The 26,568-nt window shown below is 36.8% G+C and overlaps 1 protein-coding gene across 1 annotated transcript in view; it reads right to left on the reverse strand.

Annotated features, from left to right (window-relative positions):
• Positions 1 to 25,108, reverse strand: part of LanA (laminin subunit alpha) — a 51,387-nt gene extending 26,279 nt beyond the window's left edge. The window contains exons 1-2 of the mRNA XM_067756955.1: positions 24,565 to 25,108; positions 21,160 to 21,306 (exon numbers count right to left, since the gene is read on the reverse strand). Of these exons, the coding sequence (XP_067613056.1) occupies positions 21,160 to 21,306; positions 24,565 to 24,813 (396 nt within the window). The 5' untranslated portion in view covers positions 24,814 to 25,108. The remainder of the gene's footprint in view (positions 1 to 21,159; positions 21,307 to 24,564) is intronic.
• Between the last annotated feature and the right edge of the window lie 1,460 nt (positions 25,109 to 26,568).

The raw sequence follows: 26,568 nt of genomic DNA on the forward strand, positions 1-26,568 counted from the left end.
TCTTACCTTGGCATGATATGGAGTCTACGCAAGCTCCCACCATTTTAGGGATAATCGCTTCCGGTAGCATGGCAGCTCCACCTTGAATTCCATTACTATTCTGTGCCAAGCACAAATAATTTGCTGCATCATGTTCCGACTGACCCTTTGGCACAATGCAATCAGATACATGATACGTCATTTATTAGAGATATAAGGCGCGATAACCTCCGAAGAGATCTAAGGCCGAGCTTCTCTTCCAATTTGCGTCGTGCTCCTCTTGATTTTTCCCTACAAATTGGCCGGACGGGACCTACATGTTTTATGCCGACTCCGAACGGCATCTGCAAGGCAGATGAGTTTTCACTGAGAGCTTTTCATGGCAGAAATACAATCGGAGCGCTTGCCAGACACTGCCGAGGGGCGACCCCGATTAGAAAAATTTTCTTCTAATTGAAAAATCTTAAAATTTTGATGTTGCTTTATTAGAGATACATCTTCATTAATCACAGGTGCTTATCGTATTTACTCTAGATCAGATGCCATCGGTCAACATAGCCTAACGCAGTTTCGAACATTTCAAGAAGTAGAGTGACCACACACCTACTTTTACAATGAGCAATGGTTATGCACAAACGTTAGGCATCTGCTTTATCTTAAATTTTCTCAGCAGGTTCACAATTTTCGGATGGGATCAACCTTTCGCCGAAGAGTATTTAAAATATTTATGCTTGGGTTAGAATAACTAAAGGAGCGATTTATACTGGTGGGCGCACCAATAGTAAACTAAATGCCAAACTTCCAACGAAGAAGACCGCATTACTCCGAAGAGAATGCTTTATTGTCAATTCCAACGATGGAGTGACTGCTAAGTATGATTTATTGTCAACTTCCACGAAAGTGAATTCCTCGCATTAGGGGAAAATCCACAGGAAAACGCCAAAATACTATATGAAACCACAAACCCCGCGATTCATCCGAATCCTCAAGGCAAGGATCAGGACCTTAATACAAGCATCTGCAGAAACATTGTATCAGGTCCCAACTGTTCGCCGCGGTACATTTTTTACGACCGTGATGGTCACGCAGATGATACCCCACGTCCACTCTGCAGCCTTTGGAGTAAACACCACTCCAGGGTTGGTTAGTCTTGTTTATAAGCTTCATTAATAAGATGACGGACATTTGCTATATGATAATATGATCTCCTTTTACGATCGGGATTCCTACCGCGGGCAAATTCCTTGTATATTTCTTTCTTTTTTTGGGTTAAAGCACTAATTTCTTTATCGACTTTTACATAAAGCTCCCAATAGGTGGCGCTGTTGTCCAAATTATCATATTTTATGGAAAAAAACTCCCTTTGGAGATTTTTATACTCAACTGAGCAGAGCTCAGCATAACGGTACCCCGTAACGGCATAAATTAATCGAGATAGATATAGACTTCTATATATCAAAATGATCTGGGCGAAAAAAGAAATTCTTTTAGCCATGTTCATCCGTCCGTCCTTCTGTCCGTAAACACGATAACTTGATTAAATTTTGAGGTATCTTAATGAAATTTGGCATGTAAGTTCCTGGGCACTCATCTCAGATCGCTATTTAAAATGAACGAAATCGGAATATAACCACGCCCACTTTTTCGATATCGAAAATTTCGAAAACCCGAAAAAGTGCGATAATTCATTACCAAAGGCGGATAACGCGTTGAAACTTGGTAGGTGGGTTGACCTTATGACGCAGAACAGAAAATTTGTAAAATTTTGGACAATGGGCGTGGCACCGCCCACATTTAAAAGAAGGTAATTTAAAAGTTTTGCAAGCTGTAATTTGGCAGCTGAGTATGTAGTGTTCGGTTACACCCGAACTTAGCCTTCCTTACTTGTTTTTATAGGGAATGTGGTGTAAATGGTTTTTCTGCTCCCAAAAATATTTCTCCAAATAGTTTTTGTTAGTTTACATGAAGGGGCTTCTTGCCAAAAATAAAAAGTTTGTTAAAAAATGTAAATCAAACCTTCGGTGTCAAATCTCTTCAAAATTATGATATTGCCAAGTTGTCTGAGTTTAAATAAATATTTCTTTTATGTAGGCGCCAAATAAGCTTAACGCACTCTTGCTCTTTATGTACAGAGCATATTAATGGTTAAACAAATAATTGTCTGCTTTATTACAGTACACTTTTAAAAGCTCTGGCGGGAAAAAAAATAATAAACAAATAAATGCTCAGAACGATGAGATCATTGACATACTCCAGCCGGTTAGTAGACTATGCAATTCAACTACTCAAAGCCAATATGATTTCGAATATAAATAAAAAGCTAAAAAAAATTGCAAAACTTTGTATGAACAGTAAAAATAAATGAATGATTTGAAATATGGAGATGACATTTATGTATGTATGTATGTTCACTAGAGTATTTCAAAAAATTTATTGAATGCCTCAAAGTAATCTAAATAATGAGATTTTGATATTGAGCTTTGGTACCCATGCGCCAAGGTGCAGGAAAGAGCTGAGTTTAAGCTGGCAAAGGTCGAGGGAAGCGAAGCGTGCACGGACGTGCATGGGGATCTGTCGATGATCTACAAGCGCGAAATTCACAGGGCTAAGAAAGTTTCATGGAAAAATTTCTGTGAGAGGATCGAGTGCTCCAGCGAAAGCGCGCGGTTGAAGAAAGTTCCAGCAAGGATAAATACAGTTCAGGGTCTAATAAAGAAAAGGCACTCCGACTTCGACCACTGAGCGGTTAGCGCAGCACTTGGTGATTAATAACAATATCGAATGGGTGGTGAAGACCTTCCCTTAGTTTTAATCGCCGAGTTCAGATGGTATATTCCCTTTCATGCTACAAATCTCGAGTAGAGAGAGCGTGGAACGGCTTAAAAAAATATTCGGGGGGTGCATAAGACTGATAACAATGCTTAGAGAGCTGCTCGAGTAGATTTTGTACCGAAGACGGGGTAGATCAGTCATATGTACACAAAAGACCACACGCCTATTAGCTTAACATCACTTCTGTTCAACAACTTTTAGAGGCTGATAGATATGTTAGCATATTAAGTCCAACATGGATGAAAAACCCTTCTCCACAATACAACAGGAGTACAACAAAGGTAAGTCGATAGACTCGGCACAAAGCCTTCGAATGTCTTGAATTCGCCTTCGAAGTCTTCTTGGGATTAGCCGAGGCTTTCAACAATTTCTCTAAATGTGAGCTGGTGAATGGTTTTAAATGCAGTGAAGTACATCCACCTTTAAATAGATGGATCGGCTGCATGCTAAATTGCAGTGGGAACTGTGTGGGGCCATACAAACAGTGTAAAGAGGGACGCCGCAGTGCGGAATATTATCACCTCGGCTGTGCACGCTGTTTTTTAACCCACGGATCAGTTGACTCGACGAGGCGACCATTAAAATTATGGCGTACACAGATGGTGTTGCAGTTGTTATAAGGGGGAATTGCCTCCTAAACATCAGCTTTTTGATGGATCGGCCGCTTTTAAATATACATACCTGGCGGGTTTATAAAATCCCGAATTGGTCTAGGTGTAAATTAGGATGGGTGACCTAGCCGGAGGAACGTTGTATAAAACATATAGGAAAAATGCTTCGCAGCACTTTATGCTACGCAGCAAGAATGCTAGGACGTACGCGCGGACTAGCGCTCTCTCTCTATCATTGGGTATTTACAATGATTGTCAAGCCTGTCCTATATTATGGAGTCCTTGTTTGGTGGACAGCCACATAAAAGAGAATCCACCTTAAATATTAGAGGAGGTATGCAGGCCTATCAATGCTTAGCATAACATGCGCCCTAAAGTGACCAAAGGAATGGACTTAACTTTAGCATCAACTTTTATATTGACAGCAATTGAGGTATAGCACAACTGTTAAAGTGTTTAAGAGCAATATACATCCCCAGAGATAGGGATGGCAAGAAAAATAGATCTTTATTGTGTCCCCGGTCATATGGGAACAACTTAAAATTAAAAAGCGGAAAAACTAGCTAGGGCGCGTCACTCAAAACTTGTACCATAATGGGCAAGATTCAAACAGGGCGAGAGCTGCACATGATCTACCAAGCAGGAAAGGAGTTGAACCAAGCGCGGTGATGTAAAGTGTCGAAGATCACTACTCACAAAGTTACTCCAAGCTTTAAAAAGATAGGACTGTAAGCTCAGGATGTTTATTCTGAGTTTACATTAGTTTCTGGCGTCTAATGATTTTAAATTAGAACTTGTCGGTGTTAGCAGATATAGGAAGAGCGAGCACGTTTTATGTAGGGGGCCTGCGCTCGCCGGGCTTAAACTCCAGCTATAAGGAATGACACAGTTATCAGATCTAGAAGTAGCAAGTAGAATAGGTCCTATAGGGAAAGCATCTAGTACTTACAATGGGGCGGTGTTGTTTTGTGGCATTGTTCTAGTTTCTGATGGTGTTTTTCTGTTTGGTCGTTGAACAATTTTCTTTTTACTTTATAGACTCATTCAGTTTAAGTGAGTTCGGTCCAGTTCAACTGAACCTAACCTATGTATATTATGCTTTCGACTACAAAAAACGCATCTTGCGACAATATGGCACCCTAATCTATAAGTGTGTTCCACCTATCGATAAAGTTATGTACATAGAAACTTCTTGTACATACATACAAATTATATTTTATGCTGATCGCGTTTAGAACATTAAGACATTACCACATTCTTTCTTCTTTTTTGCTGAACGAGCATATTTAGCAAATTCGCATATCAGATTACAATAAAATTTAGAATAGCTAAAAAAAAACTTAAAAGCTATACAAAAATCTGGCATAACAACTCAGTAAATTGTTTGTTTGTTTATACAGTTTTACTGCAATTAACAGGGGCAATAAAATAAAAATTTTGTATTATATATATTTTTTTGTTTTTGCATGATTTACCATGAGTTACAATTAAACCTAATGCATGAGATAAGCTCTGCTATAAATGCCTTTGGCGGTCTCATAGCTCGTTAAATTTGTAAATACCATTTGGATGTTACGCTCAGGCTACGCATTCGCTGTTCAGCTTATTTCGCGGTGAGACAAAGGAAGGAGTACTAAGTTGCCGGTACCAGTTTCATATTCTCCTCGCACTCTGTTTGTAAGCCGCGAAAGTGATTCTATGTCTGAAGAACGCAATATGAATGATTGTGCATGACTGCATATTTGTGCATAAATTTGATCATACCCAGTTTGCATACTTTAGCGCTAACAGATTTTGTGTTGGCGTTAAAAATTACTCGTCTAGTTATTGTTTATTACCCACAATGCGATCATGTTGCTATTTCGCATGTCCGCTGCATGCCACACGGTCAATGTTATGTCAGGATATATTGTGTATATATATATATATTTTTTTTTTTTGCATAAAATGTGTATTTAGATAATGCTTATTTAGCTGATATAGTAATAAAAGTTTGTTGGAATTGTTTCATCTATTAATATTAAGGTGTTCCTGCACAGCCACCGTGGTGTGATGGTAGCGGGCTCCGCCTATCACTCCGTATGCCCTGGGTTCAACTCCCGGGCAAAGCAACATCAAAATTTTAGAAATAAGGATTTTCAATTAGAAGAAAATTTTTCTAAGCGGGGTCGCCCCTCGGCAGTGTCTGGCAAGCACTCCGATTGTATTTCTGCCATGAAAAGCTCTCAGTGAAAACTCATCTGCCTTGCAGATGCCGTTCGGAGTCGGCATAAAACATGTAGGTCCCGTCCGGCCAATTTGTAGGGAAAAATCAAGAGGAGCACGACGCAAATTGGAAGAGAAGCTCGGCCTTAGATCTCTTCGGAGGTTATCGCCCCTTACATTTATTTTTTTTTTTTATTGTAACGATTTTACTTGCAAATCCTCTTATTTGCCCTTTTGATAAGTTCGTATCACTAAACTGTTGAATAAATAACTCCAATATTGAATAATGGAAAAATGGCCTTTATAAAAGTACTTCACAATAACACTTATACTTTGCAACTCGCTGGCTTAATAACCAAACTGATAGCTTAAATGAAACTGACTTTCAAAATAATACTGCTATTGCTCGATAGATAGCGTCTTAATCGAAACTGCCCATAGCGCCTCTACCGCTGATGCTTTTATACTCTGTGATTTCCTCGTGGCATCTTCTAAGCGCTTCCAGAATTTTACTTAGTTATCAATTTTTCAGCTACACCTACAGATGTATAATTTCTCATTTGAGTAATACTTGCACAAATCATTGCCCTCTCTAGTTACAACTCAGATAAGATATATGCATGTGTTTGTGCATTGCTTCTCCGCTGCTCGTATACGTACATATGTGTAGACGCAATTATTGATTCGTTTATGTAGATACATAATGATTGAATTATTGATGAGAATTCACGTCACTGCTTCGCATCGGCCTAGAGATGGCAGCACCCCTTAGTTTTGCTAATATTCGTAACAATATATACATATTTCGTGTCACGTTGTTCGTTCACGATGGACTCCTAAACTATTTAACCGATTTTAATCAAATTTGGGCATCGTATGTGTTTTGATACTACTTAAAAGATAGCGTTCCTGTGAAGTTTCTTTCCGGGGAGTGAACCAGGGACTCTATTCGAAAAAAATTTATTCACCGCTCGTTTTGACTGAAATTTGGTATATAGGCAAGGGGCTACGCCTAGATAAGTATTTACGACACTTTTATTCCGGGAAATGGAGCAGGGGCCGACTGGGACTGGGGTTACAACTGGGACTGTAACTGGGGCTGGGACTGTGTCTGGGTCTGGGACTTGCACTTGGGCTGGGTACAAGGGATGGAGAAGAGTAAAAAGAACTATAGAGAAAAGAAAAGAGGGAAGAAGAAAGAGATAGAGTTAGACGAAGACAGAGAGATAAGTATAGATGGTGTGAACAAACGGAGAGGGAGGAAGAGACGCAAAAAAGAGAAAGGCAGAGGAAAGAGTGAATAAAAAGATAAGGAAAAGGGGAGAGAGGTGAAGGGAGAGTAAGTGGTAAAAACCATAAACGTAAATTTATATAGAATAACCAACGACGGACAGCAAGAGAAATTTTCAAACTGGTGGTAGGTAATTCACCACATTACCTACTTGAATATTAACAAAAAACGCGGTGTTTTCGTTGAAATTTCACAAAAAAAAAGTTATTGAAAACGTTAAAGATAGTTAAATTGTGTTTCTTATATCAAAATAATATTTTTGCAGCGTTGGAATTGACTAATTTCATGCCACATTTTCCCAATGGTGAATTACCTATCCGCGATTTGATGCCTTACTGTTTCCCACTATTCCTTCTGTTGGCGGTTCTCTTTAGTTAAACGTTCTCTGGTTAAAACTGCTTAAAATGTTTCAAATACATTTCTAAATCATTTGCAAAACTGAGTTGTGAAAAGGTGAAAACTGGGATTTTCGAAGGTCCACAGATTAGAAAATTTTTTTTTGTGATCCATAGTTCACTAGCCGCATGAAAGCAAATGAAAAATCTGCATTGGACAAGTTCGTTTGGGTTGTAAAAAACTGTTTAGCAAATCGGAAGTTATCTAACTTATCTGAGCATATAGACCAACTAATGCTACACTTTCAACATCTGAGTGTAAAAATTTGTATCAAGATGCACTTTCTCCATAGCCATCTGGACCGTTTTCCTGAAAATATTGCAAGCGTTTTCACCACGACCTCCGCACATGGAAGAGCGATATCAAGAACTCCGGGACGCATATATGTTAGATGATTAGTGCTGGTGCATTCAGAGTAGTGCTCCTGAATCAAATCATAAAAGAAAATCTCTTAATAGAAAATTGAACTCACTGCAATTGATAATAACGGACTTTATTTATTAAAAAAAAAATATTACGAAAAACTTAATTATTAAATATTTCGGAAATTGGAGCTGCTAGGAAAAACGGCTTCTATATTTGAAATTAGGGCAAAAAGTACTTTAACTATCATGCATAAAATCGCACACAACAGAACCTGTGTTATCGTTACCCTAAATCGATAGAAAAGCCAAAATTAAATTTAATAGTTTTGAGCTTCTCTCTTGGTATCTAAAGACCTTCCATGGAAATATACTCATCTATTATATTTCAACAAAGTCCCCAAGGCACCCTTATTTTGACAAGTCATTTTGGAGAATCGATTAAAGAGTGTAATCAGACGTTCTACCCTGATACAAAACCTCATACCTTTCAAATATGGAGCTGAGCAATGATCGTGTCTCATTCGTAATATCTGAATAATCGGATCAATAAGAAATATTATATATAAAGAACAGATTTCCCTAAGCGAAATTTTCGATAAATATCGAGCAAGTAATTGATTGGTACTTAATCCTGACGCAAAGTTGCTCCGTTATTTCTGTCTACATGTGATCCCTGTGACAGTGAACCTCTTATCTGAACAGAACGTTGTATGGGATAAGTTTTTCAGAGAACAAAATAAGTCATATACGAAAGCATCTGTTGTAATGTGAAGCTTCTATTTGATAAATTGAAGAAAAAATCTATTGTATGGGGGATATATGTATGCTATAGCGGTACGATACCGTCCGTTCTGACAAATGTCTAATCATACACTAAAATGTACCAGCCCACCAAATTTCATCAAGATGTCCAAAAAATCAAGGGACAAGTTTGCGTTCAAACAGACAGATGGAAAGAAAAACATACAGGCATCCTAATTATTTCGGTATACTGATTAGGTGGGCCTATCTTTTCCCATTTAAGGACTTACAACTTTAAGGTTCGGTGCAAATTTGATGTACCGTTTCATTTCCATGAAAGAGATATAAAGAAGAGAATCCCCAAGGGCTAAACGTTAAGAAAAATCAGATAAATTTAGCGATATATTATCATGAAAGAGACCTATGCGCGTTTCTCTCCTGAGATAAATTACGAAACGGCTTTCGTCATTTCAAAGGCATGTGTAGCTCTGGTTTATCGAGCTCTGGAACTATGAGAAGTCTGGAAAATATATGCGCAAATGTAGGTCCTGTACCTCCAGTTTGTAAGGAAAATTTACAGGTGAATGATGCAAATTGAAAGAGAGTTTCGGCCTAAATCTTCTCGGAGGTTAAAAGCGCCAAGTATTTTATTTTTTAATTTGTAGAACTCATAAAGCATTTAATTTTATCAGCACATACTATGACATTTATTTTTAAATCATAACTAACAGCTAACCATCATTTCTCAACCCACAGCTTCCGCTACAAGTGATAACACAAGTCACCCTATAGTCAGTCTAAAAGAATCGTGGCCAAAAATTTCAAATGCGTTCAAATTAAATATAATGTAAATTTAGTTTGAACAAGTAAAGGTGTCTAAGTGCGGGTGTACCCGAACATTATATACTCATCGGTCATTTCAGATGAATTACTTTTCTACTTTACAATTACACGTGGCACCGCCCGTTAAAAAAAATTTCTCCCTATTTCCTCTTACAATAAAACTTGATAAGTGAAATATCATTGATTCAAAACTATTTTTTGCTAAGTTATAGCTTATTATTCTAGTCTACGACCCTTTTAAACTTGTTTTATACCCAAGTTGCCGTGGTCTTTAACCGATCCCGTCCATTAGAAATATTTTCTATATAGGGATATATTTTATTTTTCAAAAATTTTAGTGTTTTCCAATTTAATGTTATAATTCAATTTAAAAGGTAAAATTCTATTGATACAAAGCTTTTTTTCGCTAAGATTTAGCTCATTTTATTCGTCCACGACCCTTTTAAAAATCTTTTATATAAAAGTGGGTGTGGTCCTTAACCGCTTTCGTAAATTTTTCTTCAAAACATTCCTTATATTAAAGGCAACCTCTCTCTCTCTCTCTATCTCTCTGCCGAATTTTGTTACGATAGGCTTAACGATTTATGATTTATGATTAATAATATTTCTAAAATTGATTTTATCGCAAGTGGGCGGTGCCACGCCCATTGAAACAAAATTTTCAAATTTTTGTCAAGAGTCTCAATATCAGTCCGCACGTCAAATTTCAACATTCTAGGCGTATTATTTACTAAATAATCAGGGTTTTTGTGTTTTCCAAAATGTTATATATATAAAAAGTGGGCGTGGTTATCATCCGATCTCGCTCATTTTCAATGCGAATCTAAGATAAGCTTGTGTACCAAATTTTATGAAGATATCTCAATATTTACTGAAGTTATCGTGTTAACGGACAGACGGACGGACTGACATGGCTCAATCAAATTTTTTTTCGATACTGATTATTTTGATATATGGAAGTCTATATCTATCTCGATTCCTTTATACCTACACAACCAACCGTTATCCATTCAAAGTTAATATACTCTGTGTGCAAAGCACGCTGAGTATAAAAAAGAAATAAATACTTGGCGCGATTTACCTCCGCGGAGGTTTAGGCGGAGCTTCTCTTCCATTTTGCATAGTGCTTTTTTTAATTTGTCTACAGAATGAGGCCTACATGTTTTATACGGATTCCGTCCGGTATCTGCAAGATAAGTTTTCGCTGAGAAGCTTTTCGTGGCAGAAATACACTCGGAGAGTTTGTCAAATCACTGCCAAAGCACGACCACTATTAGAAAAACTTGTTTGAACCCAGGATCATCGTTGTGGTAGGCGGAGCACGATACTACCACACCACGGCTGCGGCTCATTTTTTTTATAACGAGATATTTATTTGTAGTTATCTCTTCTTCTTTCCATTTAACCAAAGTTCCGGTTTTTATCTCCACAAAGTTCTTCGTTTTATGGTGCGTTCATCTAATATTTAGCTCACGTGTCGACTACACACACTGTATGTATACAATTCTTAGCATATATTAAAAAGGCGATGGAGTCATAGTTCTAGAAGCACAGAAAATCACACTAACAGCACTGCCTACATATTGCAGGAGCTCCAAGCTTTATTGGTACCTTTGCCTCAATATTGCGAACTTGTGTTTATTTCTCCAAACATCTAGGTCACCACTGTAGTATCAGTCTTATAGGAGCAGCTGACTATAGTGATTTTTATAGCAACTGTAGAAATGAAGGGGCTGGTCCGGGGTGTACTGCCGCAACGACAAATTTTCGGTACTTATGTAAATCTGTTGCACCTTTAAAGCTTCGTGCGCGCAAAAACTCTACAAGGACAAATTTGCTTTTATCATCACTTTTGTCGTGCGGGACATCACGGCAGGTTTGGCGTCACAAAGGGAAAGGACGCACAAACGCGTTTTTGGCCCTAAACAAGTCGAGGCTGTAGTCCCTGGCAAGGGTTCTTATGGCAACCTTTCTGATAGACGCACACGCCGTAGGGATGCGCATAGAACATAGTTAGGCTTAGAGCGCCAAAGTTTAAGAGTTGCGTGCTCCTATTCAAAAGCAAATAAATTGATAAAAAAAAAATCTTTATATAACATAAGTTCCAACAGATGTGCTCATACATACGGTCATAACTTTTAATCAGCACATATACATTGCTTATCAACTCGCACTTCCTTCGAATGAAACGACTTGACTTAAGAAAACTTATATGGCTTCACTTAAATGCTTTTTTTGTACCAATATATGTGCTTATGTAGACTAAATGAAGCAGATTGAAGTGCGACATCCAACCGCATTAACGTTAAGTAAAACAGAAAGTGCCCATTCAAAGCCAATGCAATACGTGTATATATATATGTACTATGAGAGCAGAATACCCAAAAGGAAATGAGCTTCTTTAAAGGGAATGAGCGTAAAGTTTTCTGATTTTCTTTGAACATAATAACAATATAATTGGAAAAAAGAACTAAAGGATGGATCAGAAGAAGCAATTAACATATTTTGTTTGGACTGAACTAAGGTGCGTTGTGTTGCCACACAAAATAATGGCAAGCTCATTACTTACTTATAAGATCGCCTCGTTACGAATAAGACTGATATCGGCCTTGGGTAAAAATTCTTTTGATCCGAGTAACAGGAGAGCGAAGTAGGTTTGCCTAGTTCTAACAATAGCTGGACAGACAGACATGGCATAACTCAACGACAGAAGCAGGGAGTACCGAGTATATTGAGATGCACAGCATTTACTACCAAGGATAAATGCACATTGCGGACATAGTAATTTGGGAAGACCGGCTGCCACCCACTTCTACCCAGAAGGATATTGCCGCTTGGGTTTCCAATTAAATATTAAATTCCCTAAACGTAGGGATATGGATAGTATCACATTCACCGTATACCAAATAAGAGCGCATTTTGCTTGGAAGACTGTTCGATCAGTTTGAACTGGCGACTTGCATTGATTTCCTGACACAACCTCAACGTCTTCGTCAACCTTTTTTGCCACTTCGGTCAATTTGTGAACCAGTTGTTTTATAGTTTAAACTAATTTCCCTATGACTCTAGCTACAGATCAGAGGTAATGGCTTCAATGATACAGAATATCCCCCAGCGGGTTAGGGGCTTAGAATATACCCGCGAAAGGTATGCCTGTCGTAAGAGACGACTAAAATACCAAATTGATTCAAGGTGTTTCCAGCGGAAAGGAAGCTACTCCAACCCAATTATCAACCTCACCTACGCGTGGCGAATCCTGTTACTTTAACAGCCGAGGCTCTGGCGACCCAAAATACCTAATGGATCTTGGGGTGGGAGGGCAGCATGACCTTGAAGGTTTCATGTGGTCATACTAAATCGTTCCAGAGAGGGTCGGCCTGGTGCCTTAATGGTGCTTGCTACCGGACCGTACCGGATATGCATCCGACAAAGAACCATCAACATCGATAACACTCCCCAAGGCCTTCGGGGAATGTCCTTATCGCTACAACAACAACAACATAGTACATAATCTCTACATTGATTAAAACCTCTTCCACTTAGTTATTCTGGAAAATTTATCTCGCCCTTAAAAGCTAATTGTAGGTAAAAACTAATGCAAGTAGATCCAACTTATGCAACGGTGATTGAATAGAGAAAATAGAATTTCCTACTGGGTCTTTGATTGAGAAATAGAATAAGGCACGCTACAAAGCAATCATTACGGAAGTGCGTGAGTGTGTATTGCTGTTGGTAGGGCTTATCAATTGCTAGCGTGTTTGAAGCTCAATGAACTTACACATCCCTATGAACGATCAAATGGACCTAAATTTTTATTTTTATTTTGTACAACATTCAAATCTAGCAATGTTGTGAAAAAACAATTTAGAGCTTATTATAGACACTAGCATGATAGCCTTTAGTCCGGTTTTGGGGTCAAAATTAATAAAAAAAAATAATAAAAAAAATTATCAAAAAAACATCCAAAAATTTTAGTTCGTTCTAGTGTTCTGTCATTTTGGTTTGTTTTTTGCAACCAATTTGGCTCTAACTGACTGCATTTTAAATAATTTTACTCAATACAAATTAACAGCCAAAAGTAATAGTCATATATTGCGGAACACTCAACTCAAATACTATAATAACCATTACGATACCAAAAGTTGTTTCTCTCCTTTTCCCTGCCAGTCGAGAAATTTAGATGGTTCCATCCCTTCTCTTGCAGGATTATTACGAACTTTTTCATAAGTGTACCATTAAAACATCGAATCCGACACCATCAGACATGGTCAGTTTTAAAAGAAATCTGTTAGTGAATCCTCTATTCCAATCAGGTCTCTTCAGCTCCACCGAATAGGCTCATCTAGCATCCCTAGGCTAGGTTAGACTAGCCGGTCCGTGACATAGACTGAATAAGTCCCAAGTCCTTAGTGTTATCTCTAAGTTGACATCTAGGCCAAATAGGTTGAGGTAAAATCAAAGTATGCGGATTTTTTTTAAGGAGCAGTGCCACCCACCTACACCAATTAAGATCATGTAGTTTTAAAGTATGCAGAGACTTTCTGAGATCTATCCAGACCATTTTAAGAATCATTTCTGACTTATTTCGGGATTAATTCGGTTCTATTTATCAGCAATTTAGAGTTTATCTGTGAATCATTTCAAGAATTTTTTGTGGAATTTTTGGGTTAATCTCAGAAATATTTGGGGTTATTTCAGTATTATTTGGGGAATTTCTAATTTCAAGATTATTTACTAATTTATAATTTAAACCAAGGCTTCCAAATCAATTTCGAGTTCAGATCGTGCAGTTCTGGGACTATGCAGGGACTATTTCCGTGAACTTTTTGGAATAACTTTTTAAATGTTGCTAATTGTTTAGCACGGAATAGAATAGATATAGAATGGAACCCTTTTGAAAACCTTTTCGTAATTATTTCAGTAAATTTTTTTAATTATTTTGAGTCAGTTTTCAGTACTATTTGAGGATTTCTTATGATCATTTTGGGGACTATTTCTAGACTTTTTAAACCTGATTTTGGAAGTATTTCGTTATTTCCAGTCCAACACCCTTGCATTTCAAGATTTTTTTCGGGACTGCTTTTGGTTTATTTCAGGACCATGTCGGGATCATTACGGGACTGTTTGCACGTCAATTCAAGATTGCTTTCGATGCTGTTGGGTGATCATTTCAGCTCGATTTTGGGATCATTTCGGGTTCAATTTCAGAACGGTTTTAAATATCATATCAGAACTTTTTAGAAATATTTCGAACTTCTTCGGGATAGTGTCGGAATCGTAAGGGGTGATATCAAAATTGTTCTACGAGTCATATTGCTATTATTTCTGGATTGCTTCTGCTTCGTTCCATTTCAAACTTCAAATAAAATTTAATAATGCAAGCCCATAATTATTTGCAATTTGTGCAGTTTAATTATGTGGAGTTTGTTTCGCAGCAAATTTGCACTAAATATTTCCAGGTAAAAGGCAAGAGTATACTACCTACATTGTAGATATAAATATATCAGTATCTTATAACACAAGTCTGACATTCAATCAGTGTACAGAACAAGCCAAAGCATACCCATGAAGATGTCGAGCAACCAAACAACCAGCCAACTTTGTTGAAGGAAATTCGATACGACGCTTGCCATCACTCAAAACAAAATAAATTATTTTATTACCTTTTCTTCAACAGACAACATGAACTCTTAGTGCTCGTTTTGTTGTTTCTTGGTTTTTGTTTTTGCTTAGCATGCATTTATTTTGACTTTCATACGACATCCTTTGCAACTTGCCTACTTGGCATGTCGATCAAAAAAAATTAAAATATACGATGCATCAAAAGAGGTCAATGAATTTTAGAACCAGAAACTGGACTAATTTTTATGACCCATACAGACCCATACAACAGACATAGTACTTGTTTGGGATGCGCTCAACTCCCTGCCTCTACGTGCGTAACTACAGAGAAACAAGTATGTGTGTAACAAGTAAGGAAGGTTAAGTTCGGGTGTAACCGAACATTACATACTCAGTTGAGAGCTATGGTGACAACATAAGGGAAAATAACCATGTAGGAAAATGAACCGAGGGAAACCCTGGAATGTGTTTGTATGACATGTGTATCAAATGAAAGGCATTAAAGAGTATTTTATGAGGGAGTGCACCATAGTTCTATAGGTGGACGCCATTTAGGGATATAGCCATAAAGGTGGATCAGGGTTGACTCTAGAATGCGTTTATACGATATGGGTATCAAATGAAAGGTATTAATGAATATTTTAAAATGGCGTGGACCTAAGTTCTATAGATGGACGCCTTTTCGAGATATCGCCGTAAAGATGGACCAGGGGTGACTCTAGAATGCGTTTGCACAATATGGGCATCAAACGAAAGGTGTTAATGAGTATTTTAAAAGGGAGTGGGCCGTAGTTCTATAGGTGGACGCCGTTTCGAGATATCGTCATAAAGGTGGACCAGGGGTGACTCTAGAATGCGTTTGTACGATACGGGTATCAAATGAAAGGTGTTAATGAGTATTTTAAAAGGGAGTAATCCTTATTTCCATAGGTGAACGCTGTTTCGAGATATCGCCATAAAGGTGGACCAGGGGTGACCCTAGAATTTGTTTGTACAATATGGGTATCAAAAGAAAGGTGTTAATGAGTATTTTAAAAGGGAGTGGGCCTTAGTTCTATAGGTGGATGCCGTTTCGAAATATCGCCATAAAAGTGGACCAGGGGTGACTCTAGAATGTGTTTGTACGATATGGATATCAAATTAAAGGTATTAATGAGGATTTTAAAAGGGAGTGGTGGTTGTTGTATAGGTGGTCGCCTTTTCGAAATATCGCCATAAAGGTGGACCAGGGGTGACTCTAGAATGCGTTTGTACGATATGGATATCAAATTAAAGGTATTAATGAGTATTTTAAAAGGGAGTAATCCTTAGTTCCATAGGTGGACGCCGTTTCGAGATATCGCCATAAAGGTGGACCAGGGGTGACCCTAGAATTTGTTTGTACAATATGGGTATCAAAAGAAAGGTGTTAATGAGTATTTTAACAGGGAGTAATCCTTAGTTCCATAGGTGGACGCCGTTTCGAGATATCGCCATAAAGGTGGACCAGGGGTGACCCTAGAATTTGTTTGTACAATATGGGTATCAAAAGAAAGGTGTTAATGAGTATTTTAAAAGGGTGTGGGGCTTAGTTCTATAGGTGGACACCTTTTCGGAATATCGCCACAAAGGTGGACCAGGGGTGACTCTAGAATGTGTTTGTACGATATGGGTATCAAATTAAAGGTATTAATGAGGGTTTTTAAAGGGAGTGGTGGTTGTTGTATAGGTGGTCGCATTTTCGAGATATCGCCATAAAGGTGGACCAGGGGTGACCCTAGAATTTGTTTGTACAATATGGGCATCAAAAGAAAGGTGATAATGAGTATTTTAAAAGGGAGTATTCCTTAGTTCCATAGGTGGACGCCGTTTCGAGATATCGCCATAAAGGTGGAGCAGGGGTGACCCTAGAATTTGTTTGTACAATATGGGTATCAAAAGAAAGGTGTTAATGAGTATTTTAAAAGGGTGTAGGGCATAGTTCTATAGGTGGACGCCTTTTCGAGATATCGCCATAAAGGTGGACCAGGGGTGACTCTAGAATGAGTTTGTACGATATGGGTATCAAATAAAGGTATTAATGAGAGTTTTAAAAGGGAGTGGTGGTAGTTGTATATGTGAAGGCGTTTTCCAGATATCGACCAAAATGTGGACTAGGGTGACCCAGAACATTATCGGTTGGATACCGCTAATTTATTTATATATGTAATACCTGGCAAGATTTTAAGGGTGTTTTATTTCGCCCTGCAGAACTTTTTCATTTTCTTCTACTTAATATGGTAGGTGTCACAACCATTTTATAAAGTTTTTTCTAAAGTTATATTTCGCGTCAATAAAACAATCCAATTACCTTACCATGTTTCACCCCTTTTTTCGTATTTGGTATAGAATTATGGCATTTTTTTCATTTTTCGCAATTTTCGATATCGAAAAAGTGGGCGTGGTCATAGTCCGATATCGTTCATTTTTCATACCAAGGTAAAGTGGGTTCAGATAAGTACGTTAACTGAGTTTAGTAAAGATATATCGATTTTTGCTCAAGTTATCGTGTTAACGGCCATGCGGAAGGACAGACGGACGACTGTGTATAAAAACTGGGCGTGGCATCAACCGATTTCGCCCATTTTCACAGAAAACAGTTAAAGCCATAAAATCTATGCCCCTACCAAATTTCAAAAGGATTGGTTAATTTTTGTTCGATTTATGGCATTAAAAGTATCCTAGACAAATTAAATGAAAAAGGGCGGAGCCACGCCCATTTTTAAATTTTCTTTTATTTTTGTATTTTGTTGCACCATATCATTACTGGAGTTGAATCTTGACATAATTTACTTATATACTGTAAAGATATTAAATTTTTTGTTAAAATTTTACTTTAAAAAAATTTTTTTTTTAAAAGTGGGCGTGGTCCTTCTCCGATTTTGCTAATTTTTATTAAGCGTACATACAGTAATAAGGGTAACGTTCCTGCCAAATTACATCATGATATCTTCAACGACTGCCGAATTACAGCTTGCAAAAGTTTTAAATTACCTTCTTTAAAAAGTGGGCGGTGCCACGCCCATTGTCCAAAATTTTACTAATTTTATATTTTGCGTCATAAGCTCAACTCATCTACCAAGTTTCGTCGCTTTATCTGTCTTTTGTAATGAATTATCGCACTTTTTCGATTTTTCGAAATTTTCGATATCGAAAAAGTGGGCGTGGTTATAGTACGATATCGTTCATTTTAAATAGCGATCTGAGATGAGTGCTCAGGAACCTACATACCAAATTTCATCAAGATACCTCAAAATTTACTCAAGTTATCGTGTTAACGGACGGACGGACGGACGGACGGACGGACATGGCTCAATCAAATTTTTTTTTGATCCTGATTATTTTGATATATGGAAGTCTATATCTATCTCGATTCCTTTATATATGTACAACCAACCGTTATCCAATCAAACTTAATATACTCTGTGAGCTCTGCTCAACTGAGTATAAAAAGTGCATTTTGTTGTTGGTTCATCAGCTGCTCCAACACGCAACCACCGCATATTCCACATTCTTGGGCGGCTTATTGAGGCTTTTTTATTTTATTGTTTTGGTTTATACCTTCGAACGCGCCAAGACGGCTACGTTTTTCTTATGCCTTATGCCATGTCTATATGTTTTTCTTATGCACTTATATTTTGTTAGTTTTGTTTCGTCATTGTCTGTTGTTGTATGTATTTAGGCTTGTCAGTTTACCGCATGCGTGATTGTGCAATTCAAATGAATACCACGAATTTTGTATTTCGTTTTTATACCTTTCATGAAAATGAAATGGTATATTAATTTCGTCACGAAACCCAAAATTGTAAGTCCTTAAAGGAAAATATATAGACCCACAATTAAATATACAGAAATAATCAGGATGAATAGCTGAGTTGATTTAGCCATATCCGTCTGTCCGTTTGTATGCAAACTACTCCCTCAATTTTTGAGATATCTTGATAAAATTTGTCGGAACCGGCCGGATCGGACCACTATAGCATATATCCTCCATACAACCGATTTTTCAAAAAAAGAGGATTTTTGTAATATCTTACTCAATTTAACAGATTGAAGCTTCAAACTTCACCATATAATTTCGTATATTGCACATATTGTTGCCTGAAAAAATTGATAAGATCGGTTGTATATATAGTATATATCCCCCACAACCGATTGTTCAGATAAGAAACTTTTCGTAATTACTACCCTATTTTAAGAGCTAGAGGCTCCAAATTTCAACGAATGCTTACGTATATAGCATATATTGTTGTCTGAAAAAATCATAGAGATCGGTGGTATATATATTATATACCCCATATAAACTGTAATTTTTGCCCCTTTTTTACGGCTAGAAGCTTCAAAATTCAACAAATTTCATCAAATAGTTACGTTTACGTTATATATTGTTGAAATACGTGATTCGTAGTCATAGTTTTTACATGCAGACCACAAAAAACGTGAAGCTTTGCATCCTCATAAAAAGTACTTACCAGTTTTTTATTTTATATTTATCTTAAAAATCGTTTAGGTATGTAGATCTGTTCACTATATATTTCTTATCTTATACATCCGATTATTCGGAGATTAGGAACGGGATAAGATTATTGTTCAGCCCCATTCATGAAAGGTATGAAGTCTTCGGCACAGCCGAAGACAGTTCCGTTCTTACTTGTTTAATTATAAATTTTTATACTCAGCGTACTTTGCACACAGGGTATATTAACTTTGATTGGATAACGGTTGGTTGTACAGGTATAAAGGAATCGAGATAGATATAGACTTCCATATATCAAAATCATCAGTATCGAAAAAAAAATTTTGTTGAGCCATGTCCGTCCGTCCGTCATAAATCAAAAATCGTTAAACCTATCGTAACAAAATTCGGCAGAAAGGTTGCCTTTACTATAAGGAATGCTTTGAAGAAAAATTAACGAAATCGGTTAAGAACCACGCCCACTTTTATATAAAAGATTTGTGAAAGGGTCGTGGACGAATAAAATAAGCTATGTATATCTTTGCAAAAAAGAGCTTTATATCAATGGTGTTCCATTTCCCAAGTGGATTTATAACAATAAATAGGAAAAACTTCAAATTTTAACAAATGGGTGTGGCACTGCCTCTTTTATGACTAAGCACTTTTCTATGTTGGCGGCCACCGTGGTGTGATGGTAGCGTGCTCTGCCTACCACACCGTATGCCCCGGGCAAAGCAACATCAAAATTTTAGAAATAAGGATTTTCAATTAGAAGAAATTTTTTCTAAGCGGGGTCGTCCCTAGGCAGTGTTTGGCAAGCGCTCCGAGTGTATTTCTGCCATGAAAAGCTCTCAGTGAAAACTCATCTGCCTTGCAGATTCCGTTCGGAATCGGCATAAAACATGTAGGTCCCGTCCGGCCGATTTGTAGGGAAAATCAAGAGGAGCACGACGCAAATTGGAGGAGAAGCTCGGCCTTTGATCTCTTCGGAGGTTATCGCGCCTTACATTTTTTCATTTAATTTTCTATGTTTCTGTAGCCATAACTCGAAGGAAAATTATCGGATTGTAATAAAATTGAGTACACAAATTTTCCCTATAGCAGGAAATATTTCTAGAAAAAATGGACGAGATTGCTTAAAGACCACGCCCACTTTTATATAAAAGATTTCTAAAAGGGTCGTAGACGAAAATAATAAGCTAAATCTTAGCGAAAAAGAGCTTGTATCAATAGAATTTTACCTTTTAAATTGAATTATAACATTAAATTGGAAAACACTAAAATTTTTGAAAATGGGTGTGGCACCGCCCCTTTTATGAATAGGCAATTGTGTACACATATTTTCCTTATAGCAGAAAATATTTCTAGTAAAAATGGACGGGATCGGTTAAATAGCACGGCAACTTAGGTATAAAACAAATTTAAAAGGATCGTAGACTAGAATAATCAGCTATATCTTAACAAAAAATAATTTTGAATCAATGATATCTCAATTATCAAGTTTTATTGTAAGAGGAAATGCGGAGCCATTTATTTGTTAACGGATGATGCCACGTGTTATGTAGAAAAGTAATTTATCTGAAATGAAATGTACAATTGAAGCTCACGCTGAGTATATAATGTTCGGTTACACCCGAACTTAGACACCTTTACCTGTTTCATTTATTTTTTAACTCTCCCTTCTCTGTTTTGATCACTACACGATTCGTTTCAACTCAATTATTACTCCTTTGTTTTCTATTTTTGATTCCATCTCGTTTATTTTATGTACAGATAATGCATTTTCTCATACAAACTTACCTGTCCAAAATCGATCGTCAAATTGACTTCATTGTATTTCATACCGCGTGATAGCGGTGGACTCTGCCACCATGCCTCCGTACCGTCGATGGCATATTCAGCAGCATGATTCTTCTCTGGTACATTTGGATCACAATAGTCACAAACCTTTAAGTAGAAATGAGTTGATTAAATAAATTATTTATTATCTTTGACTCGCATACTTGAAAATCGATAGCAAAAAGTGCGGTGTTAAATTTATTGTGGTGTCTAGAGGAATTTAGTTTAATAAGATATTGATCTCATCTTCAACCATATTCAGGCAAAACTATATTTAACGTTTCTCAACAGAGTTCTTTTAACATAAGAAAAGAACATTGTCCCAAACTCTTGGAACTACTAGAAGTAAATCTTAAATGCTACTCTCGCAAATATTTGGTTCCAAAATTTTAAAAACTAACTTCAAAAACATAAAATGACTCCACTGAATATTTGCTTTGTTTGGTATATAGATCATGTATCTCGAAGTCTAAGCAATTTTGAAAAATTTAGTAGTCACCATCCACCCCTCCCCCCTTCCTTCTACTCTCGGTAGAACTGCTTTCTTTAAATAACAACAGTTCTATATCAATTATATTTGGCGTAAGGATGGGGTTCCAAGCCATTTTGGAATAAAGCGCAGTACCACCTGCTTCTTAATTAGATACCACCAGGCTTAATACTTTGGTATTTCTTATTTGGGGGTTATTTTCGAAAACAATTCAGAATCATTTGGAGACCACTTCGAGATCAATTTAGAAATATTTTTGTATTATTTTAGAACTATTTCTGATTAATTTTGAAACCATTTCGGTATCATTTTTCTTCGGATCATTAATGGAATGTGTTCGGGATAATTTAGGGATAATTTGGATGGTCTCAGGATAATGTTCGGGATCATTCGTAACTTTTTCTGGATCAATTTAGGATTGATATCAGGAACAATTCGGGACCATTATGAGATAATAGAGGAAATGTATTCTTTCACGATTGATTTGGATCAATATAAGAACCATTTCGGGACCAATTTGGAACTATTTCGAGCTCATTTCGGAAGTATCTCTTTATAATTTCGGGATTATTTTCGGGATATGTTCGGAACTATATTTGGTATATATTCGAGATGGTTTGAGATAATTTCGGAAATATTCTGGGAGAATGTTGGTACATTTTTAAGCACTTTTGCCAACTTAAAATATTTTGGGCCTGTTTTCGGATTATTTAACAATATTTTCGGATCATATCGATATTGGCTTCGAGTTTAGTTTGAAGCTATACCAATCAAGTCGAGACCTTACTTACTTACTGAATTGGCGCCCAAAAAGGCGCGCCAGCCGCTTCATCATCACATGTTGTCAGTGTCTATGTTTCTGCGCCATACTCAGGTCTGGTACGATAGGTGACTTGTAAAGCATGATTTACGTTTGCCGAAAGAAGACTTTACTTTTCAATTGCCTACTTAGTCGAAGTTAGTTAGTTAGTTTTTGGATTAATGCTGATTGCTATATAAACGAAGTATTTTACTGTCTCGAAATTATGGCTGCCAACAGTGAAGGGGTTGCAAATATGCAAATGCGCTGACCCTTTGCTTGATGACAACAGGTACTTCGTTTTGTCCACGTTCACAATCAAAACCATCTCTTCCGCTTCTTCTTTCAGTATAGAGTAAGCAGAATTTAAGATATGGATGTTCCGGCCGATGTTATCAATGTCGTCAGCATACGTCAGTAAGTCAAGGCGGGCTGTTTTCGGCATAGTCTCAGGATTATTCCGGGGTCATTTATGTATTGTTTCGGGATCAACGCCATACTTTTACAGAATTGTAATTGGAAGTATTTCAGTATTGCCTTGGTGGTCATGTTCTTATAATTTGAGGATTATTTTGGGGATCATTTATAGACTATTATGAAATTGTATAAGGATCATTCGTGGACTACTGCATGATAGTTTCGGGACCATTTGAGAGATCATTTCGGGAACATTGTGTGGTAAAAAAAACCTTTGAATGGCTCTAGACGCTTATCCCACGCCTTTCTTCCAAATCTATTTTGAAATTATGAATACTCAACTTAAAAAGAGTGATAACAACTTCCTTTATCACTTCAAGATAGAACAAGCAAATGTAATTGGCATCAATACCGCGTGCTTATTAGTAATCTCACAAGTTGCTGGCAACATGACTTTTACCCTTCTACAGCCTGATTTTCAGAGGGAAGTGTTATCCGTTGTTTTTGCCGTGGCTCGTTAGAGCTCACTATGGGCCAAATGGTAGGCCAACCTTTTGGAGCAGCTGATTTGAACCCTGAAGAGGAATAACTTCCTGAGATTTCAGCTATTTATTTCTATATGTGTACAATATTCCTTATCTTGAGGAGTGCTAACAATTTTACTTTGAAAACATTAACAAAACGCGTAGAATAACAAAAACGTCTGCCTGGGGCCAAAGTAAACTTATAAAAAATTTTCTTTTCTCGCCAAAATTTAAAATATTTGTCCATTTTTTTCTTCTATTAAAATCACTTCTCCAGCTTTGCCTCAATTTACATAAAAGATACACAAAATTCTATTTTGGAGCCAAAAATAGTCTGTAAATAATTTGTTAACCAAACACATGTTGCTAATGTGTTTACTTGATTTTTGTATAAATTTTTTTCTCCTCTACAATTATGCTAATGTGTGTATGCATATGCAGTAATTGTGTTGGAAAAACAAAAAAGCAAAATTAAATTTACTTAGCCATTAGATCAGCATATGTTTTAGAAAAAAAATATTAAATACACAAAGCTGTAATCATCAAGATAAGCAAAAAAATTAAAAAAAAAAACTTTGGGATACACTTACTACTAGGGTGGTCTTTAAGAAAATGAATGGACCATTTTTTTCAGTACCACCCATTCAAACAGCAAAATAACGTTCAAAGGTATAAAATTCAAATTTAAGTCCCAATGTTATTACCGTTTGAAAGGTTGAGACTGAGAAAAATTGCTCATTTGATTTTTAAGGACTACCCTTATATACTATTTAATATTTTTTTTTTCATCAAAGAATAGAATATATTAAACATATTTTTCATTTCAATGATTTTTTATTTTTTACTAACAGGCAAGCTGAACACACTGCGTAAAATTGAATACAAAAATTTACAAAACTTTGCTTTAAAAAAATTTTTTTTGGCTTTTCTTCATTATACTTCATTCTGGACGATAAAAATATTTTTTCCGGACCTGTCACTTATATGTATAAAAAAGAAAAATTCTAAATATCCGTATCAGCCAATGATATCACCACTTCCGGTCCACCAACTGTCACATACATACACAATCAAAAAATTACAGATACACATTTTTCCCAATACTCAAATCATTTCCGCTCCATTTTATATCTTACCTGTCCTTGTATAACCGAATAATCGATGTGATCATTCTCTGTATTAGCACCAACTAATTTACAATACAATTCCGGTCCATCAGTGCCAACACCACAAGTAGCCGACGCATAAATTTTACGTCCTGTAGCCAAATTGAAGTAAGGTGGTGTTAGTTCGGCAAACACAAGGCTGCCACAGCAAGCGAAGAGTAGAGCACATACAAGTGCCACACCCACGCTGCCACTACGCCACCACTGTGGCTGTACCATTATGGCGTTTTTTTTTTTTAGTTTTCAATCACTTCTCGTTAAATATCTGATTTAATCCTTTCGGCAAAATTTGATGTGCCACACACACACACGCAAGGATGAACTTTGGCACACACTCTTCACAGCGCTACTAATCCTTTGTATACACTCGATTTTTTCTTTCTTTTAATCCTTATCTCTTGACTTTCACTGCTCAAACATTTTTTCCATTCAAATTTTTTTCACTTTTTCACTTCACTTTTCACTTTTTATTGGGTGGATGGAGCTCATCCAATTATCCAACCGTCTGGATGGCCCTTTCGCGAGCAACTAAATTCAAATTTGTAAAATATTTTCCTGTTGACTTCGAAGCCACAAAGTCAATCGTCGGCACGATCGCATTAATGCGTTGAGTGAGTATGTGTTTGTATAAACGATCGCTTGTTGGAACGGCATTCGTTTATCTGCAATCTCCGCTGTTTATAGCGTATATGTACGGCACGCACAAATGCAACACGCATCATTTTCAAGCGCATGGAGAATGGAGCGAAAAGGCTAGAAGTCAAAGTCGTTATTGCTTCATAAATAATTATGTTACTGATAAGAGCTCCCTGTTTCATATGCATAGATGTGGAATATATTATGGAACTCTTATGCACAAGAATACATACATATTTATATATATATGTGACCTGGCCTATGAAAAGTTGGCTTATGACTCAAAAAAGAAATTGCGAGAAACAGCTGTTAAAGATAAACAATGCATTTCTGCAGTTTCTTAGTAGTGTTCTTTTTTTTTTTTTGAGTCATAAGCCACCTTTTCATAGGCCAGGTCACATATATATTTACATACTTCAGCTGAACTGTTGACGTAAGTTTTTTGTTAGACGATTTTTCATTATTTCTTCTATAATTTTTGACAATGGCTTTTGTTTTTATCGGCCTATTGATAAATGATTCAAGGTTCGATTCGAGCTCAAGGCCAGAACAATAATTTTTTTCTAATGATAAATATTAGCCGTGTTTTTTAACACGCGTATATCCGTTTACGCTTAAACTTTATATTGACTGCTAAGAGACAAACTATAAATACACCTCTGAAATTGCTGCGCATAAATTTTGTCCTACTAAATTTCAATACGCATTATACTCAGATGTAACTGAAATATGTGTCTTTGTTTCACCCTGTACACTAATTCTATGTATTATATGTGTGTCCACAATTCATCGCAACTGATTCAGCTATATGTTATACCCTATGGCCATCAGAGCGTTGCGTCTCCGCTTTTCGGTACACCCTGTTGCTGTAGCTAGTTGTTTTACCACAGCCGCTAGATGGGTCTCCTAAGCATTATCTAAGCGAAGATAGGCGTTTTTTAACACGCGCAAACGAAACGTATACGCGCGTGTTAAAAAACACGGCTATTGTTATTTTTTAATTTTTCTAAATTTGAAAAATTGTATTTTGTTTTTGGAATAGTAAGTAGACAATTTTTCAGACAACCTGCCATAGCTGCGCAGATAGATCTATTTCGAAGGGTGCTAAGCCTTCATCATCAGTACGCTTTAGGCATGCTGCGCTAACCATTTAGCTTAGCACCCTTCGAAATGGATCTATCTGCGAAGCTATGGCAGGTTGTCTGAAAAATTCTCTACTTACTATTCCAAAAACAAAATACAATTTTTCAAATTTAGAAAAATTAAAAAATAACTATAATTATCATTAGAAAAAAATTATTGTTCTGGCCTTGAGCGGGGGTAGACTTTCAGAGTTTT

The sequence above is a fragment of the Eurosta solidaginis genome, chromosome 5, assembly GCF_040869045.1.
Source record: "Eurosta solidaginis isolate ZX-2024a chromosome 5, ASM4086904v1, whole genome shotgun sequence".
Classification (NCBI taxonomy): domain Eukaryota; kingdom Metazoa; phylum Arthropoda; class Insecta; order Diptera; family Tephritidae; genus Eurosta; species Eurosta solidaginis.